The 19200-nt window shown below is 32.0% G+C and overlaps 3 protein-coding genes and 1 long non-coding RNA gene across 7 annotated transcripts; 2 read left to right on the top strand and 2 right to left on the bottom strand.

Moving 5' to 3' along the window:
- Positions 1-667: 667 nt before the first annotated feature.
- LOC110665790 (transmembrane 9 superfamily member 12) lies at positions 668-3729 on the bottom strand. Its single transcript, XM_021826044.2, has 2 exons — positions 3495-3729; positions 668-3016 (listed from the first exon to the last, which is right to left on the bottom strand). Exon 2 carries the CDS (start codon positions 2956-2958, stop codon positions 985-987), a length of 1974 nt encoding a protein of 657 aa, XP_021681736.2. The 5' UTR covers positions 2959-3016; positions 3495-3729; the 3' UTR covers positions 668-984.
- A 1234-nt stretch (positions 3730-4963) lies between these two features.
- LOC110665788 (uncharacterized) lies at positions 4964-10908 on the top strand. 3 transcript variants are annotated; one of them, XM_021826042.2, is made up of 7 exons: positions 4993-5230; positions 5322-5353; positions 7501-7572; positions 7682-7876; positions 8501-8551; positions 10422-10474; positions 10552-10908. In XM_021826042.2, the coding sequence occupies exons 1-7, from the start codon at positions 5154-5156 to the stop codon at positions 10651-10653; spliced, it is 582 nt and encodes a 193-aa protein (XP_021681734.2). In that variant the 5' UTR covers positions 4993-5153; the 3' UTR covers positions 10654-10908. The 3 variants fall into 3 exon arrangements, with proteins under 3 accessions (XP_021681735.2, XP_058005941.1, XP_021681734.2); XM_021826043.2 differs by lacking the exon at positions 7501-7572 and having other exon boundaries at positions 4964-5230; XM_058149958.1 differs by lacking the exons at positions 10422-10474; positions 10552-10908 and adding an exon at positions 9473-9954 and having other exon boundaries at positions 4987-5230.
- LOC110665789 (uncharacterized) lies at positions 10772-11975 on the bottom strand. Its single transcript, XR_009150037.1, has 2 exons — positions 11810-11975; positions 10772-11678 (listed from the first exon to the last, which is right to left on the bottom strand). It is a non-coding gene; the product is annotated as an uncharacterized LOC110665789 (long non-coding RNA).
- Positions 11976-14629: 2654 nt separating this feature from the next.
- Positions 14630-16573, top strand: LOC110665787 (disease resistance protein RPM1-like). 2 transcript variants are annotated; one of them, XR_009150036.1, is made up of 2 exons: positions 14630-14887; positions 15318-15440. XR_009150036.1 is itself a non-coding variant. In XM_058149957.1 (2 exons), exons 1-2 carry the CDS (start codon positions 14795-14797, stop codon positions 16384-16386), a joined length of 1125 nt encoding a protein of 374 aa, XP_058005940.1. In that variant the 5' UTR covers positions 14630-14794; the 3' UTR covers positions 16387-16573. The 2 variants fall into 2 exon arrangements, 1 of the variants encoding a protein (XP_058005940.1); XM_058149957.1 differs by having other exon boundaries at positions 15355-16573.
- Positions 16574-19200: the final 2627 nt, after the last annotated feature.

Raw genomic sequence — 19200 nt, 5'->3', positions numbered from 1 at the left:
AAGACTAAAAAAAGAAAAAAAAAATTTTTGAAACTCAAGGCAGTTGCAAACAGTAAGCTCATCCTCTATTTCTCACTTTAGTTCTTTCCTAATGACAAGATGGCTATTTGTCAATAATAATAATAATAATAATAATAATAATAATAACATGGCTATACGTATTCGCCCCTATATTATATTTAAATGTGTAATTACGCCCTTCAAAATTTATTTTGTTCAATTAAATACGAAAAAAAAAATATTTTTGAAACAAATAAAACTAAAAGAACAAAATTGTAAATTTTCTTGTTTTATGAATAATTCATGTTTATTTTATTATGGGAACGTTCAATTTTTTTAAAGAATAGAATTAGTATTCAATTCAACAAAATAAATCTTAAAGTGCCTAATTGGCCATTTCAGCATGGTACAAGGGCCACCGAATGCGTTTAGCCTAACAAGCACAACATTCAGCAATTGGCAGCCAAGGCCTTAAATCTAATTACCTCCACATGCTCACGGCAGCCACACTATATGCCAACAACAAAAGATTACTTCTGGGAAAAACACAAAAGATCAATAAGGGGGCATTTTATGGCACTAAAACTTGCAGAACAACTATGCGAACACAAATTTATCAAGTTTCAATAGCAACTAAGTAAAACAAAGAAATGTAGACAGCACTGAATAATAGAGAAAAGAAAATGCCATTTAACTTTTCTTTTTTCAATGATAAAATGGAAGAACTAACAAAAAATAATACATAACAGAAGGGCCACCAGTTTCTATAATTTCGAGTGAAGCTGAAAACTAATGTCATGTCCTAAACTCAAAAGCATAGAAAATATAACACGCCTTGATGCATTTTTAGCATATAATCTGAAAGTCTTTAATACAGCACAACAAGATCAGCTATCATAAAAAATTTAGCAAATGCAAAAAACAATGTGCATTGTGTGCGAGTAGTTTTCCTTCTCAACTGATTGCTGAAGATGTTAAAGGCTTCTAATCAATCTTTACAGATGAGAAAAGGTAATGCACAAAGTAGAAGGACATCAGGAAGCCAATTGTGCCAGTAGACAACATGATTGCAATTGCCATGAGCAGTGAGTAGCCGAGATAGAGTATAGCTGACACAGGTCCACTCAAACTCTGCAGGTCAAAAACCAAATAATTGATGGAGTATAAGAACACATAGAGAGCAACAGAACCGGAAGCAAAGAATGCCTTCCACCACCAACGCCAGTCCTCCACACAGAGATGCATGTAAGTTAGAACCACTGACACTTCAGCACAAACAATAACCAACAGCAGAAGAACTATGAGCAAGAAACCAAAGACATAATAAAACCGTCCAAGCCAGATGCTAGAAAGGATGAAGAACAGCTCAATGAAAAGGGTTCCAAATGGAAGAGTTCCAGCACCAAGAACAAGAAGCCATGATGGGTATTTGCGTGCCGGAATTTCCCTTGGGATCTGGTTGGTTCGGACTGGATACTCAATTGCCTTGGCTCGTGTCCCAAAGAATCCTCCCAAGAGGGTGAGTGGCACTGAAATACAGAACCACAGGGCCAGAAGTACAAAATACAAGGAAATTGGAATAGCACCAGTACTCTTGCTTCCCCACAGAATGAAATTCAACACCGTGAGGATAACAAAAGCAATTCCAGGGAAGAAGCATGCAGATGACCAGGAAACTGACCTCCATCCTTCTGAGGTTCCCTTCAGGGTTCTCCACAAACGTACTGAAACATAGCCTGCAGCAATACCCAAGAAAAGATAAAGGATTATCATTCCTGTCAGCAGCATTCCTCGTGAAGCTGGTGACATGAAACCAAGGGCTGCAAAAACAATTGTGACCACTGCCATCCCCGTAATCTGAACTCCATCACCAACCATGACACAAAGAAGCTTGGAGCAATCTGGTTCCCTGAACACGTCACCAACAACAAGCTTCCACCCCGAAAGCTCCTCATTCATCTGCGCTTGAGCTTCTTTGTCCAATTCCTCATATCTCGTCAAATCCCTTCTCACAGTCCTTAAGAAAATGACAAAAACAATGCCAGCTAGGAAAAAGATCACCATAAGAGAATTTAGAATAGAGAACCAATGGACACGAGCACCTTCCATCTTCAAATAAGCATCCCAACGTGATGGCCATCTAATATCACTTTTCACAAATGCAACTTCATAAGTGAAAGAAACTCTCTCTTGCTCTCTTATGACCTGAGACTTGTCCAGGTCCAAGGGGCAGTTGACAGATGAGATATTGTCGTACATATGAAGCTTAGACATCACTTCAGGATCATATTTAACACTGCATGGGACAACCTCAAAACCAACTATCTCATAACCAGATGCCTTCTTCTTATCGGCTTCAGAAATCACACCCATACCTTCTTCCCCAGTACCAATTATCTCCACACCACTCCCTTCATACTCATGAACCAAAACTGTGAACTTAAGGTGATTGATGATGTAATCATCATTGCTATTCTGTGGTGTATACCCGACTGGGAACCCAGTCCACTGAATGTTAACTCCATTTTGCTTTGCATACCTCATGGCGGGTAAATTATCTAAAATCATATTCACTTGATACAGATCACGGGTTCTCTGCTTCAAAAGCTTTACCTCATGCTCACTTAATGGAGGTGTAGTACAAAGGAAGACAGACTCATTGATATTCATTCTAAACCGGTAAGGAGAATTATCAATCTGATCTCCCATAAGGAGTTCCCCGAGATTCTCAGCACTTTTTTTTATTCCACTTGTTGGCTTGCAATAAGGTAGACTATAGTAACTAAATGGAAGCTCGGTTTCAATAGAAGTTAATGAATTAACTTTGGAAAATATCGGTTCACCGGTTGAATATGTGTGCATATAGCTACCAGGCAGATAAAACGCATTGCAAGCATGGACAAAAAGAAAAACCAAAATGGAAGCCCAGTACAAAGTGGGCATCCTCATTTTCGACATCAATGAGAAAGCTTCTAAATTAAGCAGATCTTTGAATCAGTGCTCGATCTAAGTTAACCTACAAGCAAATTAAAATCAAATCTATAGGAAATCAACTCTTACTATCAATCTTACTGGGAAGAATTTGTAACTAAATAAAATAACGTGAAAAATTATTTATGATTTAAGTTCCAAAAGAAAATAATTATTCACATTCAACTCTCAAGCAACAGATCCATTAACAGACATGCAGAAATGGCTAATCACAAACATAATTAAACATAACAAGATCATATGAAGCCTTCAGCAAGCGCAGATCAGAGAACTGAACATAAAATTTCCTAGGAAAAACACAAAAGCGCATAATAGAGGCCATAAACAATACTAACTCTACCATGAAACAACCTTCAATACCCAGCCATAGATCTAAGCGGAAAGCTAAACCTACTTATAATATACTTATACGAATACAAACAAGTATACCAATAAATAAAAAACAAAAAACAATTAAATAAAATTACAAAAAGCGCAAGAAATTGAGAGATTGAGAAGGTTACCTGAAGCAGATCTGGAGAAGCGAAGAATAGGCCCGGTCGAAACAGTTAGGATCCGGATTCAGAGATGCCGCCTCGAACAGCGTGAAGAAGACGCAGAACCAGAACGCTTTGTGTTTGTGTGGGAAAATTCTGGTTTTCTGGTTGATGCGAAGGAGAAGAAAATCGAGAGCACAGGTGGTGGTATATTACGCTAGCGAATAAAATATTTATAAAAAAATAAAAATATTAATTAATTCGTTAGTTGATGATGGGGAGACAAGGCTATAAAGCCTGGGTCGGTGTGTGAACGGTTCAAAGAATTTAAATTTTCGCTGCGATTATTATTATTATTATTTCATCTAAAAGTTAAGGAGGACTCCCATTACTTGAAATTTAATGAGACTAATTATTAATAAATTTAAAATTTTTTAAAAAAATAAATTTAAAATTATATTTTTTAATTTGATAAAGAAAAAAAATGCTCAATAGCAGAAAATAGTTTTCTCACTTTTTATAGTAAAAGTGAATGATGTTGGAATAGATTGATTGGAAGACTCAACTCAAAACATCCCCACTCTCTATACCATAAAAATATATTATAACACGATGTGTTTAAAATAAATTTAATATAATGTATTTTATAAATAAAATTATAAATTTAATTAGTTATAATATAATTTCAATATATAATTTTTTTAAAAATAATTTAAATTTTTAATTGAAATTTTAAAGCTAAATAATAATATTTTCGTAATAGAATAAATATTTAAAATAAAATTTTAATAATAATAAATTTTTTAGACCAATAAAAATATAACTTCTAATATATTAAAATTCTATAATATAGTGCGTAAAAGAAAAAATTATATACTTCTTCCAATATATAAAAATAAGATAGAAAATTAATGCGACTATTCAATTTAACACATTTAATAAATAAAAGATTGTTAAATGACTTAATTTAGTAATAATAAGTATCATCGTTATTACTAAGATTTTATTTATTTTATAGGAAATAATTTGCACGTAAAAATAATTTTTATAAAAATATTTTTTATTATTTAATTAAAATATTAAATAATGATATATATATATATTATATATATAAATATTTTGATATTTTAATATGATTATTAAAATTTAAAAATAAAAAATTATTTTTTCTTTAGATTGAATTTTTTTAAAAAATAATTTATTTTTCTTTTTAATTAAAAAAATATATTTTATTAAATATTATTTTAAATATTTTAAATATTAAAAAATAGAATTATATTTTTCATGAATAGGATTTAAAAATAAGCAATAGTAAAAGCTAAATAGAATAAAATTCTACCTTACTTATTTTTTGACAACTATCCCACTCCTGAGATCAGAGTTCGGAAATTACAAATAAAACCTTAATTTTTAAAATATTACAATAAGTTAAAGATGATTCAAGGATTTTTGAAATTGAATATATGGAGGGGTTAAATTGAGAATAAGAAAAGTAGAATGTGGATGAAAATACAATTTACAACTTGTGCGAATGATTGGCCCACGCGGGTCTTTTGAAACGCGTAGGCAAAGGAGACTCTGACTAGTAGACCTCCTGGATCCAACCCAATCCAGAATCCGGAGGAGGCCAACCGGTGTAGCGGTAGACTCCGATTGAGAGGAGGAGAGAGAAAGAGGCAGGCAGAGATGCTCGAAAGCCCTGCACCTGCAGCTCAGCCTGATTCCACCACCGTCGTCAAACGCTATGCTCCTCCCAATCAAAGGCAAGCTTTCTTTGCTTTCTATCTTTTCGTATGGTATTTGTTACGTAACCCTAACATGAGGAATAAGGTCTTACTGTTTCAAAATCTGCAGGAATCGTTCTCTTAACAGGCGCAAATCAGGAGGTGTGCTTCTTTTTTTTTTTTTTTTTTGAAATTTCTTTATTGAGGTTGTCTAGGTTAGAGTTTTGTTATGAAATATTTTTGAAATGCATATATGATTTTGCTAATTGGGGAATTTTATCAAAGTTATTCAGTATAATGCAGCTTTTTTTGGTAGCTTAATTAATTCCAGAGTGACTTGTTTATTGGTCATTATGTTTAGATGGCTTATTTTTTTTAACATAAAGCTCGCGTCAACTACAATTTTTTTCTCCTTTACGGTACTTTGTTCAGTTTAATTTGAAGATTTGGGCCACTTTTGAATCTCTTTGTTTATCAATTCATTTGGTGTCTTCACTTTTCTCTGTTTATCATCATGATTATGGTTAAATAGGTACTAAAGTAAAATAATCAATGATTGCGTTTTCTTCTTCTCAATTGACTTGTACGAAATTTTACTCGCCTCAGCTAGCAATTTGCCTCATAGTTGTTTGATGGCTGAATCAAATGAAAAGAATCCTCCAACTAAAAGGAAACATTAGCCCTTCTCATAAAGACTATATCTCTACGGACTTTTAGAACCATTTGTAGTACCCAATTAGTGGCAATGGCACTGTTCTAAACAATTTGGTTTTTAATTTTAAGATCTATTGATGCGTCCCACGTCGGTGGGTTTGCAAGCCTCCCCTTGTGAGCTAGCTTTTGAGGTGGAGTTAGATAAGTTTACATCATTTGGTATCAGAGTCTCACTCTGTGTGGGTCGGTGGGCCATGTACAAAGGTTCCCTGACATTCTTCGGGAGAGGTCGGGGTGAGCGAGTTATGACCCCGGTTGCTTTACGAGGACGTTCAGTCTAAAGGGATTGGGAATGATGCGTCCCACATCGGTTCTGCAGGGAGGTCTTGGGTGTTATATTTATGGGTTTGTAAGCTTCCCCTTGTGAGCTAGCTTTTGAGGTGAGTTAGATAGGTTCATATCATCTATTCTTTGGCTTCCTTGTGAAAGTGCTGCCCTTATCCAAGTAGAATATAAGAAAGGACCTCACAGATAATTTGAGACTTGAGACCCAACTAGGTTGGCATTCAGTTTATATTGTGTTTAGTTTTATTCTATGATTCCAAAATAAGATAGATGCGCCATCCATCAGTATACTAAATTTGATAAAATAGGTCAATGTGATTTAGAAGAACAATGCTGAATTCTACGTAAAATGTTTGAACATTTATCACTCTTTTAAGTTTTGCCAGTGAAAATAAGAGAAAGCAAGAAAGAAAGTTAATGTTTTAGTTTGAAAGGAATAATTTTGTGATAAAAGATTTTGAGTGCATTGGTATCACATAACTATTCGTAAGACTTAGGGAATCTTAGGGAATTAAAAACATTTATTGCACAAGCAATTAGTGTTCGTTAGAGTGTCTTAAAGATGACTTGATTAGCGGTGTGACTTGTCTCAGTACTTTGGCAAGTGTGTGATCGAGTTTGCAAATCTACACTAGAAATATTTGTGAAAAGGAGGATAATTTGGGGTTTACCCCGCAGAGGAAAGTGGTAGATTTTAGGTGATAAACTTGTGAAATTCAAATCCTAGGAGGAATTAGATTCTTCTGAATGTCCAAGAGGAACTCCTTCCCACCATAGGAAATCATTATTTTTCGAAATGCATTTTTGATTTAACAAAGACAGCTGAGAAGACTTATATGAATAGCATTTATACTTCGAAGCTTTGGAAGCTCATGTCATTTTCTTTGCAAATAGTTATTAAGACAAAGAAAATAAAATGTCAATTTGGTGGTCTTACTCATCTTATCATATATTTGGCTCATTTTTTATCGCTTCTCCTTTTCTTTTCCTTATTAAATTCAATCCATGTTTAAATTTATTGTTGGGTATATAATTTTGGAGCAAATCCATTGCTCCGAAAAATTAATTTTTACTGCTGGATCTGAGGTTTTGAATATTTTTGTTATTCTCTCTCTGTATGCTTCATTTGTTCTGACTATTTTCCCTCTATTGATTTGATATATTTGAAGGTATTGCTGGTGGTATGGACTAAATAATCCATGTTGTATATTATTGTCATTGCTGGTTATTGCGTGACATGCTTCAGCTTGCTTTTCTTGAATTGAATGTGGATTTCCTCACTGTGGTCAATATGATAAATGTCTTTGCAGCCAGAATGAAGATTCTGTCTACAGTTATATTTCCAAAACATGGAAAAGTTCTTTGTATTAAACAGTTAAGCTGTCAGTCGCATGAACATATTGGAGAAGTTCTTTATGCTTTTTTATTTTTTAAAGCTTGCAGCCTTGGACCCTCAATGATAAAGGGTTTATGGTTGTCTTCATTTTGCAGACCGGTTTGATCGAAGTAACAGTCTTTATGCAAGTGATGCAGAGAAGAATCAACAGTTTGCCCCTCCAAGAAACCTTCCAATTGTAGATCATGTTGATGTAGGGAGCAGCAATGTCCTGAATGAGAACTCTCGTCCAGGCTTAATAAGTTTAGATGGGTGCTGTCGCAGTGAGGCTTCCCAGCTTTTAAATGATCGTAAGTGCATAATGCAGTTGCTTTAGAAGGATTAATTATGGTCTCCAAGCAATTATGTTGATTACCTTGTTTCTTTAATATATTAATAACAGTTAAATGTTTGGAGTATCAATATATATAACAATGAAACTAACATGGTCACCTAGAGACAAATTGAACTCTTGCTGTGATTCACTGCAAAATAATTTTGACCTTTTATGTTGGTCACTTAGTCTTATGACAGATGTTTCATAATCGCAATCAAAGATTCAAAGTAATGTTTCATTTCCTGTAGTTAGCTTCTTTATATATATATATAGGTGACTGAGTGGTGTTTATTTGCAACCTTTTTAACACATTGCTATCTCCTTTTCTTGTCAAACAAGTGGAGCCAATTGTCTTAAAAGGTGTGAAACTGTTTAGGTCTTGTTAATAACTTGTACAAAAGTTTCTTGTTTGGACCAACTTAAATATTTTCCCAATGCCAGAGAGATCAATTTGTCCTATAGTATGGCAAATGTGCAAAACAGGAGTATTGTTTCTTTTTTAGGTACATAATTGATAAGATATGATAATGATTAGTTATTTTAGAATTGCAAGGGCCCATGTTGTGTGATCTTTTTACCTCTGTTATTTTAAGTGCAGGTTGGGCATTGGCAATGCATAATTACAATGACGATTCCATAGATTTATCTGGTGAGTGGAATTTACCATCGAAATCTTTTATTCTATTGCCAATTTGACTGGTTTACTGATGATGCATGGGCACTTTTCATTTGGGAACTGCTTGCTTGTGTGAACACAGTAACATTTGGATATTGTTTTAGTGACTCTAATGGCAGTAATCATATATAAGGTTCACAAAAATTGGGATAGATTCTAGTGTGGCTACATTTATAGACTGTAAGATCTCCAAGAAAAGCAAGACTGCAAGAATAAAGAAACAGAAGAAAAACTACACAGCAGCATTTGCTGTGCGTGGTGCCTGTTTGCTTCTATATGAGAAGCCAGTTTCATTGACACTGAGAGGTATAATTCTAATGAATTCTGGGTACTGCAGTGATCACATATAAGGTTCACAAAATTTGGGATAAATTCTAGTGTCTACATTTACATACTGTAAGATATCGAAGCAAGACTGCAAGAATAAAGAAAACAGGAGACACTTTTTTTTTTGTTCTAGTAAAAACAAATGCAACACATACTTAGAGTTGAACAGAATGGTGTGGGCCATATGTGTTTTAATGGCAGCTGCATGGGACTTGTAGTGTCGCGTTGATGTCTCATTGGTATCCACTACATCTTAAGGTGTTTGGATTCTATATAGTAAATGTTGTCGAAGTTCATATTGAGCCAAAATTTGCCATTTAAAATGAGAATAAATTTTAACAACTGTCCCTGAACTTATCTAGTATAACATTATAGTCCTTCAACTTAAAAATGTAACATAAAACCCCCTTCAACTTTTAAATTTTACACAGTAAAATCCCTCTGACCTCTAATTGTCGGTTTTTCAGTACATTGACCTAAACAATTCTAGCGTGGAGTTTAGTCAATATTTCTCTTTTTTCTTTCAAGTTATGTGTAAACTGAATCTTTTGTTTTCACTGTAAACAGAATGATTTTTCAGGTGCAGAGAGAATAATTTTACAATTTGAATAAGAGAGGAGAGAGAAATGTTGACTAAGAGCTATGCGGGAGCTGTTTACATCAGTTTTCAACTGAAAAATCAGTAATTGAAAGTTAGAGGGATTTTAATGTGCAAAATTTTAAAGTTTATGAGGTTTTATATTACGTTTTAAAGTTTAAGGACTGTAGTGTTACAACCATATAAGTTCAGGGATAGTTATTGAAATTTACCCTTTAAAATGGATGTCTTTTACAAACATTGCTTGTGGATTTTACTAATGTCTCTTTAGTCATTGGGCGTATCATGTGTGAACTTTTGGTTACTGTTTTGGTTTGTTCATTTTCTAATTGGGTGGCCTTTTTCCTCCTCTCCTTTGATGTTGGAGTCTTTTCTCGCAATGCAAAATATGGTAAAACTCAATCATGTTTTAAATTTAGGAAAGCTTCTGGATGTTAACTGTTATAACTTTTGGGTATATCATGTGTCAGCACTTCAATCTTCTGTAATGGTCTTGTTCCATTCCTTAGTCTTTGTTGATGGAGATGTGAAAGATTATAAAACTCTAAAGCAACTTCTTGTTCTTGGTGGGGGTGGGGATGGGGGTTGGGGTTGGGTACAAGTTCAACCCAACCTATTGCTCTACCTGCAAGTTTACCATGGGAGGCAACCCAATTGGTTCAAGACAACTAATTCAGTCCTGAACTAATCAGGATTAACTACGCGGATCCTTGTCCATCTAGCAGACTATCTACAAGCTATTGTAATAATCATTTTCATGAACATGAAAACTAACAATGGTCAAAACCGAGCATATTTCTAGATTATAATACAATAAAGCCATATAAAAATTTTCACATATTCCATCATATACGCTGGCTAGCTTATTTATACACATCTTGTCTCTTGAATTAATAATTTCTGGTTTCCATTATTCAGAAAGGCCAGTTATGTATTCATCAGCATGGGGTCAGTTCAGACTTCCTCATCAGGTGAGCACGTCTTTCCTGCTATGTCATCCTTCCTCTCTCTTTCTTTCTCACACACATGCTACTGGATTGCAATTCAGTTTTTGTCTCCAGCAAATAGTGGTGGACCTGGTTCACAGATGGACTTCCTGAGTGAACTTCGCCGTGCAATTCACGACTCCAGTGCCAATCCCAACAACTAACAGTCTCGGATCCCTAATCAAGGACGAATGCTGTCTGAATCTGAGACTGGTGCTCAGGAGTCAGGATTACCTGTTCTATTGTGTTAATGAAAACCCAGAATCTGCTACTCTGTTGGAGAAGAAAAAAAGCGAGAGAAAAAGTGTCTGCTACTTAAATATAGTCTTGTGATTTATGTTATAGAGGTTGTTCTGCGTGCAAACAAAAATCAATCTCTTATGTTGTATTTTATTGAAGTAATTAAATTATTACCTATATCCCGGGAGAATGTCATGCAAGTGCACATCATGCAAGAATGGTAAATTCACTATTCATGCAGGATGTGACGAAAAGATTTTAGGTCTTTTCCTTAATAAGCATTATGTTATATCATAATCATTGAGCAAAGAAACGATGGATGATTAGGTTATATAATTTTTGGAATGAATTTGAATGGCTATGATTCTTTCCACACTGGAATGATTCATTGAGCGGCCAAACGCTTTTCCACCCAGAAAACAACGTGTTTTGCCGTGATTTTCTTCTCATCAACCAGAAAAGGTTCAACTGCGCTTGCTCCTGAGCCATAGGAGGATAGAGAAAACCCTTTTGGACCTGTTAATTAAACCCATAAAATTGGGATTAATGATGAGGAGGCGTGGTGAAGAGCTGGTGAAAGAGCAATTACCTGTTAGGGCTCCGCTGGGGAAGAATGCCCAAAATCAGTGGGGGTTGCCTTTCTTTTTAAAGAATCCATCTAACTGTTATTTTTAATTCGAAAAGGAAAGAACAAGGAGAAAAACTCTGGCTAATCTATTCACATGCTGGGAAGCAATTAAACACGGAGAAATTGCAAGGTTTGCTCTGTTATCTTGGAAAGATAATTCGAGTTCAGTGATATCTTCTTCAGATTCAAGAGTCGCTTTCAATGAAGGGATTACATCTTCCATCAACTGGGGGAGTGCTTTGGCAGGAGCTTTTCCTGCAGGTTTGGGCTTTGCTGGTACCTTCTCTTCAACTTTCTTCACCTCCTCCTTATGAGCAGCAACTAATGAAACCAAAAAATAATGATTCATGCTTGATTTTAACATCTTATCACTTCCAACATAACTAGAAGTTCCAGAGCTAGAGGTATCAAAATCAATGGTGTGCATACATGGCAAAAATGTGACTACTTACTGGTAGAGGTATATGATTCTTGCACAGCAGAACAGGTGATACTTCTTCGAAAAGTTGCTGACTTGCTATCAATCTGCTGCTCACAATGATGCAGGATGCATTTTAAGGCTCATATCTCTGATTTCATAAATTTGATAATAATCTATGGCATTTTAAGGCTCATATCTCATAGATTTGAAACCCAAAAATGTGTCCAATTGAAAAAACTTATATAGCTTTAATTCCATCTTGAACACAACTAATATTACTCTTTTCTCAGAATTCTTTATCTGCATCACAGACTTCCATTGCAACAATCATAACCCAGATGGATAATTCAAGAATTTTTTGGCAAACATATAAACAACGTGATCTCTTTCTAAGGTTGTTGCACTGTTAGGGCTGCTAAATTCAAAAGATAAAACTATTTACATACCAAAAAGAGGGTGGAGGAGGTGGTTCTGCCATTCCTGCAAAAACACGAAGTTGATGGTGAAGGGAAGCTCGAAACTCGCATAGCTACACCTCGAGTTGCCATGTTATTAAATATTGTGTGTATACAAGAAAGATTTTGATAACAACTTATAACTTTTGCAAATTATTTTTCTTTCGGCAACCAATCATTTTTCTCTTTCTTGTAAGTTAATTCCTGCAGTTTATATATAATATAATGTAATATGAAATGATAAGATAAGCAGACATAGAGAGCTGATGAAATCAAGAATGGAAGAGAAGCACTCAAGAAGAGAGAGTATTCCGATCCTCACAAAGTCTGGTAAAATATATGCCAATGATTTGTTATATTTTTTGTTTTTTTCATTTTTTTTAACCATCATAAAGGATAAAAATCAAGAAAAATGAATAAACTTTAATTTTCTTGGTGGTCCACCATCCATTGCCTATCAGCTTCTATGATACAATAACGACTTCAGGTGAATAACATCTGAAAATCTGATATTGTTAAACTAAATTAAGATAAAAGAGAAGTTGGATTTTAAAAATGTTAAAAAATAATAAAGTGGAAATTTTAATTTTATTAAAATATTATTATATAGCTGTCCATGTTAAAAACAAAGAAAAAAAATTTTTTCTCTTAATTTAATTAGATAGTAATTCGAAATTAAATAAAATAATAAATTATAATTTAAATAAAATTAAAGAAAATTATTTAAATTTTATGAAAAACTAATAATTTGTTCTATAATTATTATTACTTGAATAAAGTATCAACATGTTTAATTTTATATATTTTAATTAAGAATTTAATAAAAATATATTTGTTTATTAATAATTTATATTTTAAAAAATTTAATAATTCTATAAATATTTAAATTTTATTTATATAAATTATAATATATAAAAATTTATAAATATCATTATAAACATATACATTTTATATTTAATTAGATATTTATATAAATGGGTTTAAATATTAGGTAACATATCAAATCCAAATCTATTACAAACTCAATCTTCAAATCCCAATAGGATTACCATTCATTATCATCCCTATTGTTGTCCCTAGGTGAAGAAAACCCAACGAGCCAACATCTTACTCAAATCCCTTTTAGCTCGTAGTGCTTAGACTATTACATTATAAATTGTTATAATTACTTAAACTTTTAATACGGTAATAAGCACTCGATTCTTCGCCTATTATAATCTTGCCCATCGACAAACAACTGAGGAACTAGACTCTATGATGATCTTCAAGATCATTGTAAGTAGGATAACACTTTTCCTTTGTTTAATTAAAATAGCTAATTAATGATCTTAAAAGTACAACATATCCCACTGGGCCTTTTAAGCTATATTAAATTATAGGCTTATATAAAAATTTAAATCAATTTTACTGAAAATTTTTATATAATTATATATATTATAAAATTTATTAAATATATCTATTTTCAAAAAAAAAATTATTAAGTATAATTAAACATTATAAAATAAAAATAATTATGCATGCTTAAAAAGTTAATCTATAAATAATTTATAGTATTATATGTAATTTATATCTATAATAATCTATAATCTATAATTTATTTATCTTTTATATATAAATAAGAGGTCAACTAGTCAACTGATAAAAATATCCTTAATCGAATTATAGAATTATTAGAATTTGTCTTAAATTCAATTATTATTACATGAATAAAATATAAACTTATTTAATTTTATATATTTTAATTAAGAATTAAATAAAAATATATTTTTTATTAATTATTTATATTTAAAATTTTAATAATTCTATAAATATTTAAATTTTATTTATATAAATTATAATATATAAAAATTTATAAATATTACTATAAAAATATATATTCTGTATTTAATTAAATATTTGTATAAATATATTTAAATAATGGATAACATATCAAATTCAAATCTGCCATAAACTCAATCATATATTATTAAATGATTCTCTTATTTAAGGTCGGGTGTACTATCAATTTTTTTTAAAGAATTATAATGAAATTTATAGATCATTCATTAAAAAGTATACTAATAATTAAGACTCGAACTCTCAATTTAATGAGAGCCGTAAATGAGTTTTTACTAACTGAAACCTTATTAATCAGGGTAATGAAAAATTAATGAAAGGAAAAGAATGAAAATACATTTAAATTTCAAAATTATGCAATCAATTTGACATATGAAGACTCAATTATAATTGAACTTTCTAATAATAATATTTGTTGGACTCTTGGCCAGCAATGCCAGCAAATTGAAAAACAAATCGCTCAGCCTCAGCCTCAGCCTCAACCTTCATTGCCAGCACGTGGATCCACTAGAAATTTAAGAAGAAAAGACCCACTAACATCGTTTTGTGGAAGGGTCTGTGCGGCTGTTCCTCCTTATCTCGTATGCATGTGTGTGGTTTGTTCTTAACCAATTAAAAAGAAGAAAGAAAGAAAAACTTGATCTCATCTTATAAAACACTTGTTCATCATTTTGATATGATAATGTCCACAATCATGAGTATCTTATACCAGAGTCTTGAATCCGATGGCAGAATTCAAGAGTTTTACAGTGAGATACCCAGTGGAACAACAATGGAAGCTCATGTTATTCCAAACTGCAGAATTCAACAAGACAAAGGTGAGACTTCTTCTTTAGCAACTTTCAAATCTAATTATGAAAAGCTTCCTCATGATCTCAAATCCTGCTTAGATTATTGTTATATTGTTTCGAATCAATATGCTATGAAAAAAGAAGAAGTAGTTCGGCTTTTGTTGGCTCAAGGTCTAATACCAGAAAAACCAGAAGAAATTATGGAGGATACGGTAGAAAATATTATTAAGGAATTAATTGGCCTAGGTATGCTTCAAGAACATTATCATTTTTACAGTAAAATACAAGTCTCTGAATTCTATGAAAAATCATGCCTTGTTAAAGTTAAAGAGCAAGATTTCGTTTCTAAAGCTGCCAATTCGCCAATCCATGCATTTATTGATAATGATGGACAAGACCTCCACCTCCCTCCTAGCTTCAAAAGCCTTCTAATTCGATCCTTGTTTGCCTTCGTAAGGGACTGTGATGATCACATTAATGGAGCCTTTTCTCAGGTGTGTTTGCAAACTATCTGTGGGTTGCAGTTTCTGTTGGTATTAGATTTGTATGGCGTAGTAGAGTACTTGCCTGATGAAGTGGGAGACTTGATTCACCTCAAGTATTTATGCTTGAGCAAGTCAAACATAAAGAAACTTCCACCTACCATAGCTAATCTTCAAAAACTACAAACACTGGAAGTGCATAATTGTTCAAAGCTATTCGAACTACCTGTAGAAATTCTAAATATTAAACAGCTTCGGCACCTTTTATTGTGCGATATCTTCGAATATGATTGTGGAATTAGGGTTCCAATGGGGATTGGAAAATTGGAAAATCTTCAGACATGCACTGGGATTTATGCTGGTACTGGCATTGCTAGTGAATTGAGTAATTTGACCCAGCTACGAAAACTTCATGTTCTTGATGTGTCTGAGGATCATGCCGATGAGCTATTTGCATCCATCAGAAAATTGGAAAACCTTGTTTGCCTATCACTAGATGCAGAAGAAGTTGGCAATGACACACTTCTGCCTGAATTGGCACCATTTTCTCCTCCACCTCATCTTCAAGAGCTTGTTTTAAGGGGTGGTCTAGTAGAATTGCCTAATTGGCTTCTCTCCATGGAAAACCTAACCACTCTAGTACTAGGTCGTTCTGATCTCTTGGAGGAACCATCTTCAGATCTTCAGTTTCTTCCCAAATTAAAACATCTTAGACTTTGGGAAGCTTACAGGGCAAAGATCATTGGTAAAGAGTTTTGTGAGGCAGGTGGATTTTCGGAGCTAGAAACTTTGACAATTGCTTCAAGTGACCTAGTGGAATGGACTGAGATTGTGAATGGGGCTTTTCCAAGTTTGAAGCGTCTTCAATTTTGGAATTGTTATAATTTGAGATTTCTACCTGAAGGTTTACAAAACATTTCTACTATTCAAGAGTTATACATAACTCATTTGCACGGAGACCTTTCAAGGAGATTGAGCAGTAAAGAAAATTACAAGATCAAGCAAATTCCAAAACTCTATTTTTGGGACATGTCAAGTTCCTGAAGAAGTCACTGAAATTCTCTAATGCCCCATCAATAAATGAAGGTTAAAAAAAAAAAAGATCTTTTTGAGATTTAGGAAATGCTAGAATTGGAATCTTTAAATCTTCAATAATTCAGGACGGGGCAATTGCTATCGTTTTTTTTTTTTAATTATCAAGTATTCAAGACGTTATAATGCTTGTTATGAATGCTAGCTTTTTTTTTTTTATGAAATTTGCACTTTTTAGCGTATAAAAAATTAAATTATTTTTAATTTTATTTTTTAAAAGAAAAAGTTATGAAAAAGTTATTTTCTTCCCAACTCTTAATTTTTTAAAGAAAATCGAATAAAAAAAAAGAATTCTCTTTAATGATTGGTAATTACTATTTTGTTTATATGTTGATAAAATCCCTTTATTTTCTAAGAAAAATGAAAGAGAGTGGAGGATTAAATTTTGCATTATAAAAATGAAGGATTAAATTTAATTGATTATTTAAAATTAATATATATATTTTAAATAAAATAAGAATAGAAAATTATTAATTTAAAAATTGTTATTGAATTAGGATAAAGCCATATAATTCTATTTTGTAGAGTTTGGAGCACTTAACAGAAAGGAATCAATGGAAAATATTTTTTGAAAAAATAAAATAATTTCCTTTTTTTAAAAGATGATATCATTTTTTAGAATTTGACAATTTCATTAAAATATAAAAATAAGTATACATGCATAACATAAATATATATTATTAATTTAATATTATAATTAAATAATATAAAATATTGTCATGAAAATATTTTTCTTAAAAAATAATATTAATGAAAAATATTTTTCATTTATTAATTATTTTTTGTAAAACAAACATATCCTGAAATTGATTTTTTTTTATAAATTTCTAATGTTGGATTTTTTTCAGGTTACTATATTTTTTCTTTATTTAATTAAATAAAATTATTGTAAATTTTATAATAAAATAATAAGTTTTCCTTTGATTAATTAGGTTACTGTATTGTACTCTTAATAATTATAAAATTATATAAATAATTAATTGATTGGGCTGAAAAGTCCTTCAAGCAAAATGAATAATAAGAAAAATTTTCAATAGACTCATAAAAACATGAATTAAAGTATGTAAATTACTATAAATATAAATGTTAATATAGTCAATTTACAGCCTTTAACAGGTAATTCATCATGTTATAAATTGTAAAGGTAAGGACACATTATTAAGTAATATTTTTATTTATTTAATTTATATGAATACTTAATTTAAATTATTTTTATTACAAAGACTATAAATGAATGTAATAAATTGATATTCAGCAAACATTTATATGAATTTAATTTAAAAAAAATGTCTGTATGAATTTCTTCATAATTTGGTACATATCTTTTAATTTCTTTATTTCATGCACGACTAAGTCATCATCCATTGTAATTTAATTGTTATTTTATAAATTAAAAATATAAAATGAATAATGAAATCTATATATAAAATATATAAATTATATACATTTATATTTTAAATTTATAATAAATAAACTAAATAAGAATTTCTCATTTCGTTATTTCATTTACTGCTAAGCCACCATCTAAAGTTGTTACTTCTTTGAATCTGACCCAAGTATTGCTCCATCTCACAGGCTCCCTCTCGATTCTCCTAACCAGCGCAAACACCACCTTCACCCTATTCAACCAGCCAAATATTGAAATGCTACTTGAAAAATTTAACGGATATAAATACCTAAAAAAGAATTCTTATCTCAAAGGAATTCTGCTTAGTTCTAACCAATGAATCCCAAAATCTCTCAACTCGATCACGATTTATCACTACCAGGAACATGAATCACCCACTCTAGGCTAACGGCTGCGGCTTCTATGGATCAGCAGAGTATTTCAATTTGTGCTTTCGCTGTTATAATGAGTATCAAAAGCAAGAGCATGCATTCAACGCACTGGCTTCCTCCATAGCCACCTTTATTTAGTGAGTTCCTCTAAAGCTAGACCGTGAATGACCTTTCTTTGTCCTTTTCTTCGCTTGTTCGGTTTCTTATATATGTTTGAAACTTCAATTCAGGATATAGAATTGTTAGTTACCAGTCACCCATTTGTCTTTCTAGTTCTTTCTTTGTATTTCACTCCAATGTTTAATTCTCTCTCTATGACCAATGCCTGAAATGATGTTTGGCATCTCATTGTTTGATTTTTTTTTAATTAATTAATTTTACTCTCGCAAGTTGACCGGCTGGTGGGAATATGAAGTGTAGAATTTCCATATCCAAAAAAGATAAATGAAATTAGTAAGAGATATATAAGTGTGAAGAAGTTATACATTTATTGTTTTTTAGTTAAATGTAGTGTCAAGTATTAGTATATTTTTTCATAAAATTCATCTAGAATGAATGATTCAACAAGTATGGAAATGATAGTCAATGATTGTCTAATATGTGGATGGGAAGGGTCTGGAGACTCGTAGTAGACAGACACAATAGAGTAGGAAGACACTTTTCTAGAAAAGAACATACCAATGAACCAATGGAGTGGAGACTTTAGTTTGAGGGGGAGTAGACCCATGAGTCCAATATAGAAGAAGTTCATATGAGATGGGTGAAAGACATAAAAATGAAAATGACCCATACACTCGTTGCCTCAATATTAGGATTTTTGTTGGAAGTGATGTTAAGCTTGTAAGCGTGTTCTTTATATCCTTAGGCACTGTGGGGTCACAAGATTTCTAATACCTGCAATATAAATCCTTGGCAATTCATTGGTTTAAGCTTCTAGAAAAAAACGAAAGTTAAGTATATTATTTGAATATTCCATCCATTGATGTT

Source organism: Hevea brasiliensis, chromosome 7 (genome assembly GCF_030052815.1).
Source record: "Hevea brasiliensis isolate MT/VB/25A 57/8 chromosome 7, ASM3005281v1, whole genome shotgun sequence".
Lineage (NCBI taxonomy): Eukaryota > Viridiplantae > Streptophyta > Magnoliopsida > Malpighiales > Euphorbiaceae > Hevea > Hevea brasiliensis.
Note: the sequence above shows the minus strand (reverse complement) of the source record. Positions and strands in the feature narration are given on the sequence as shown.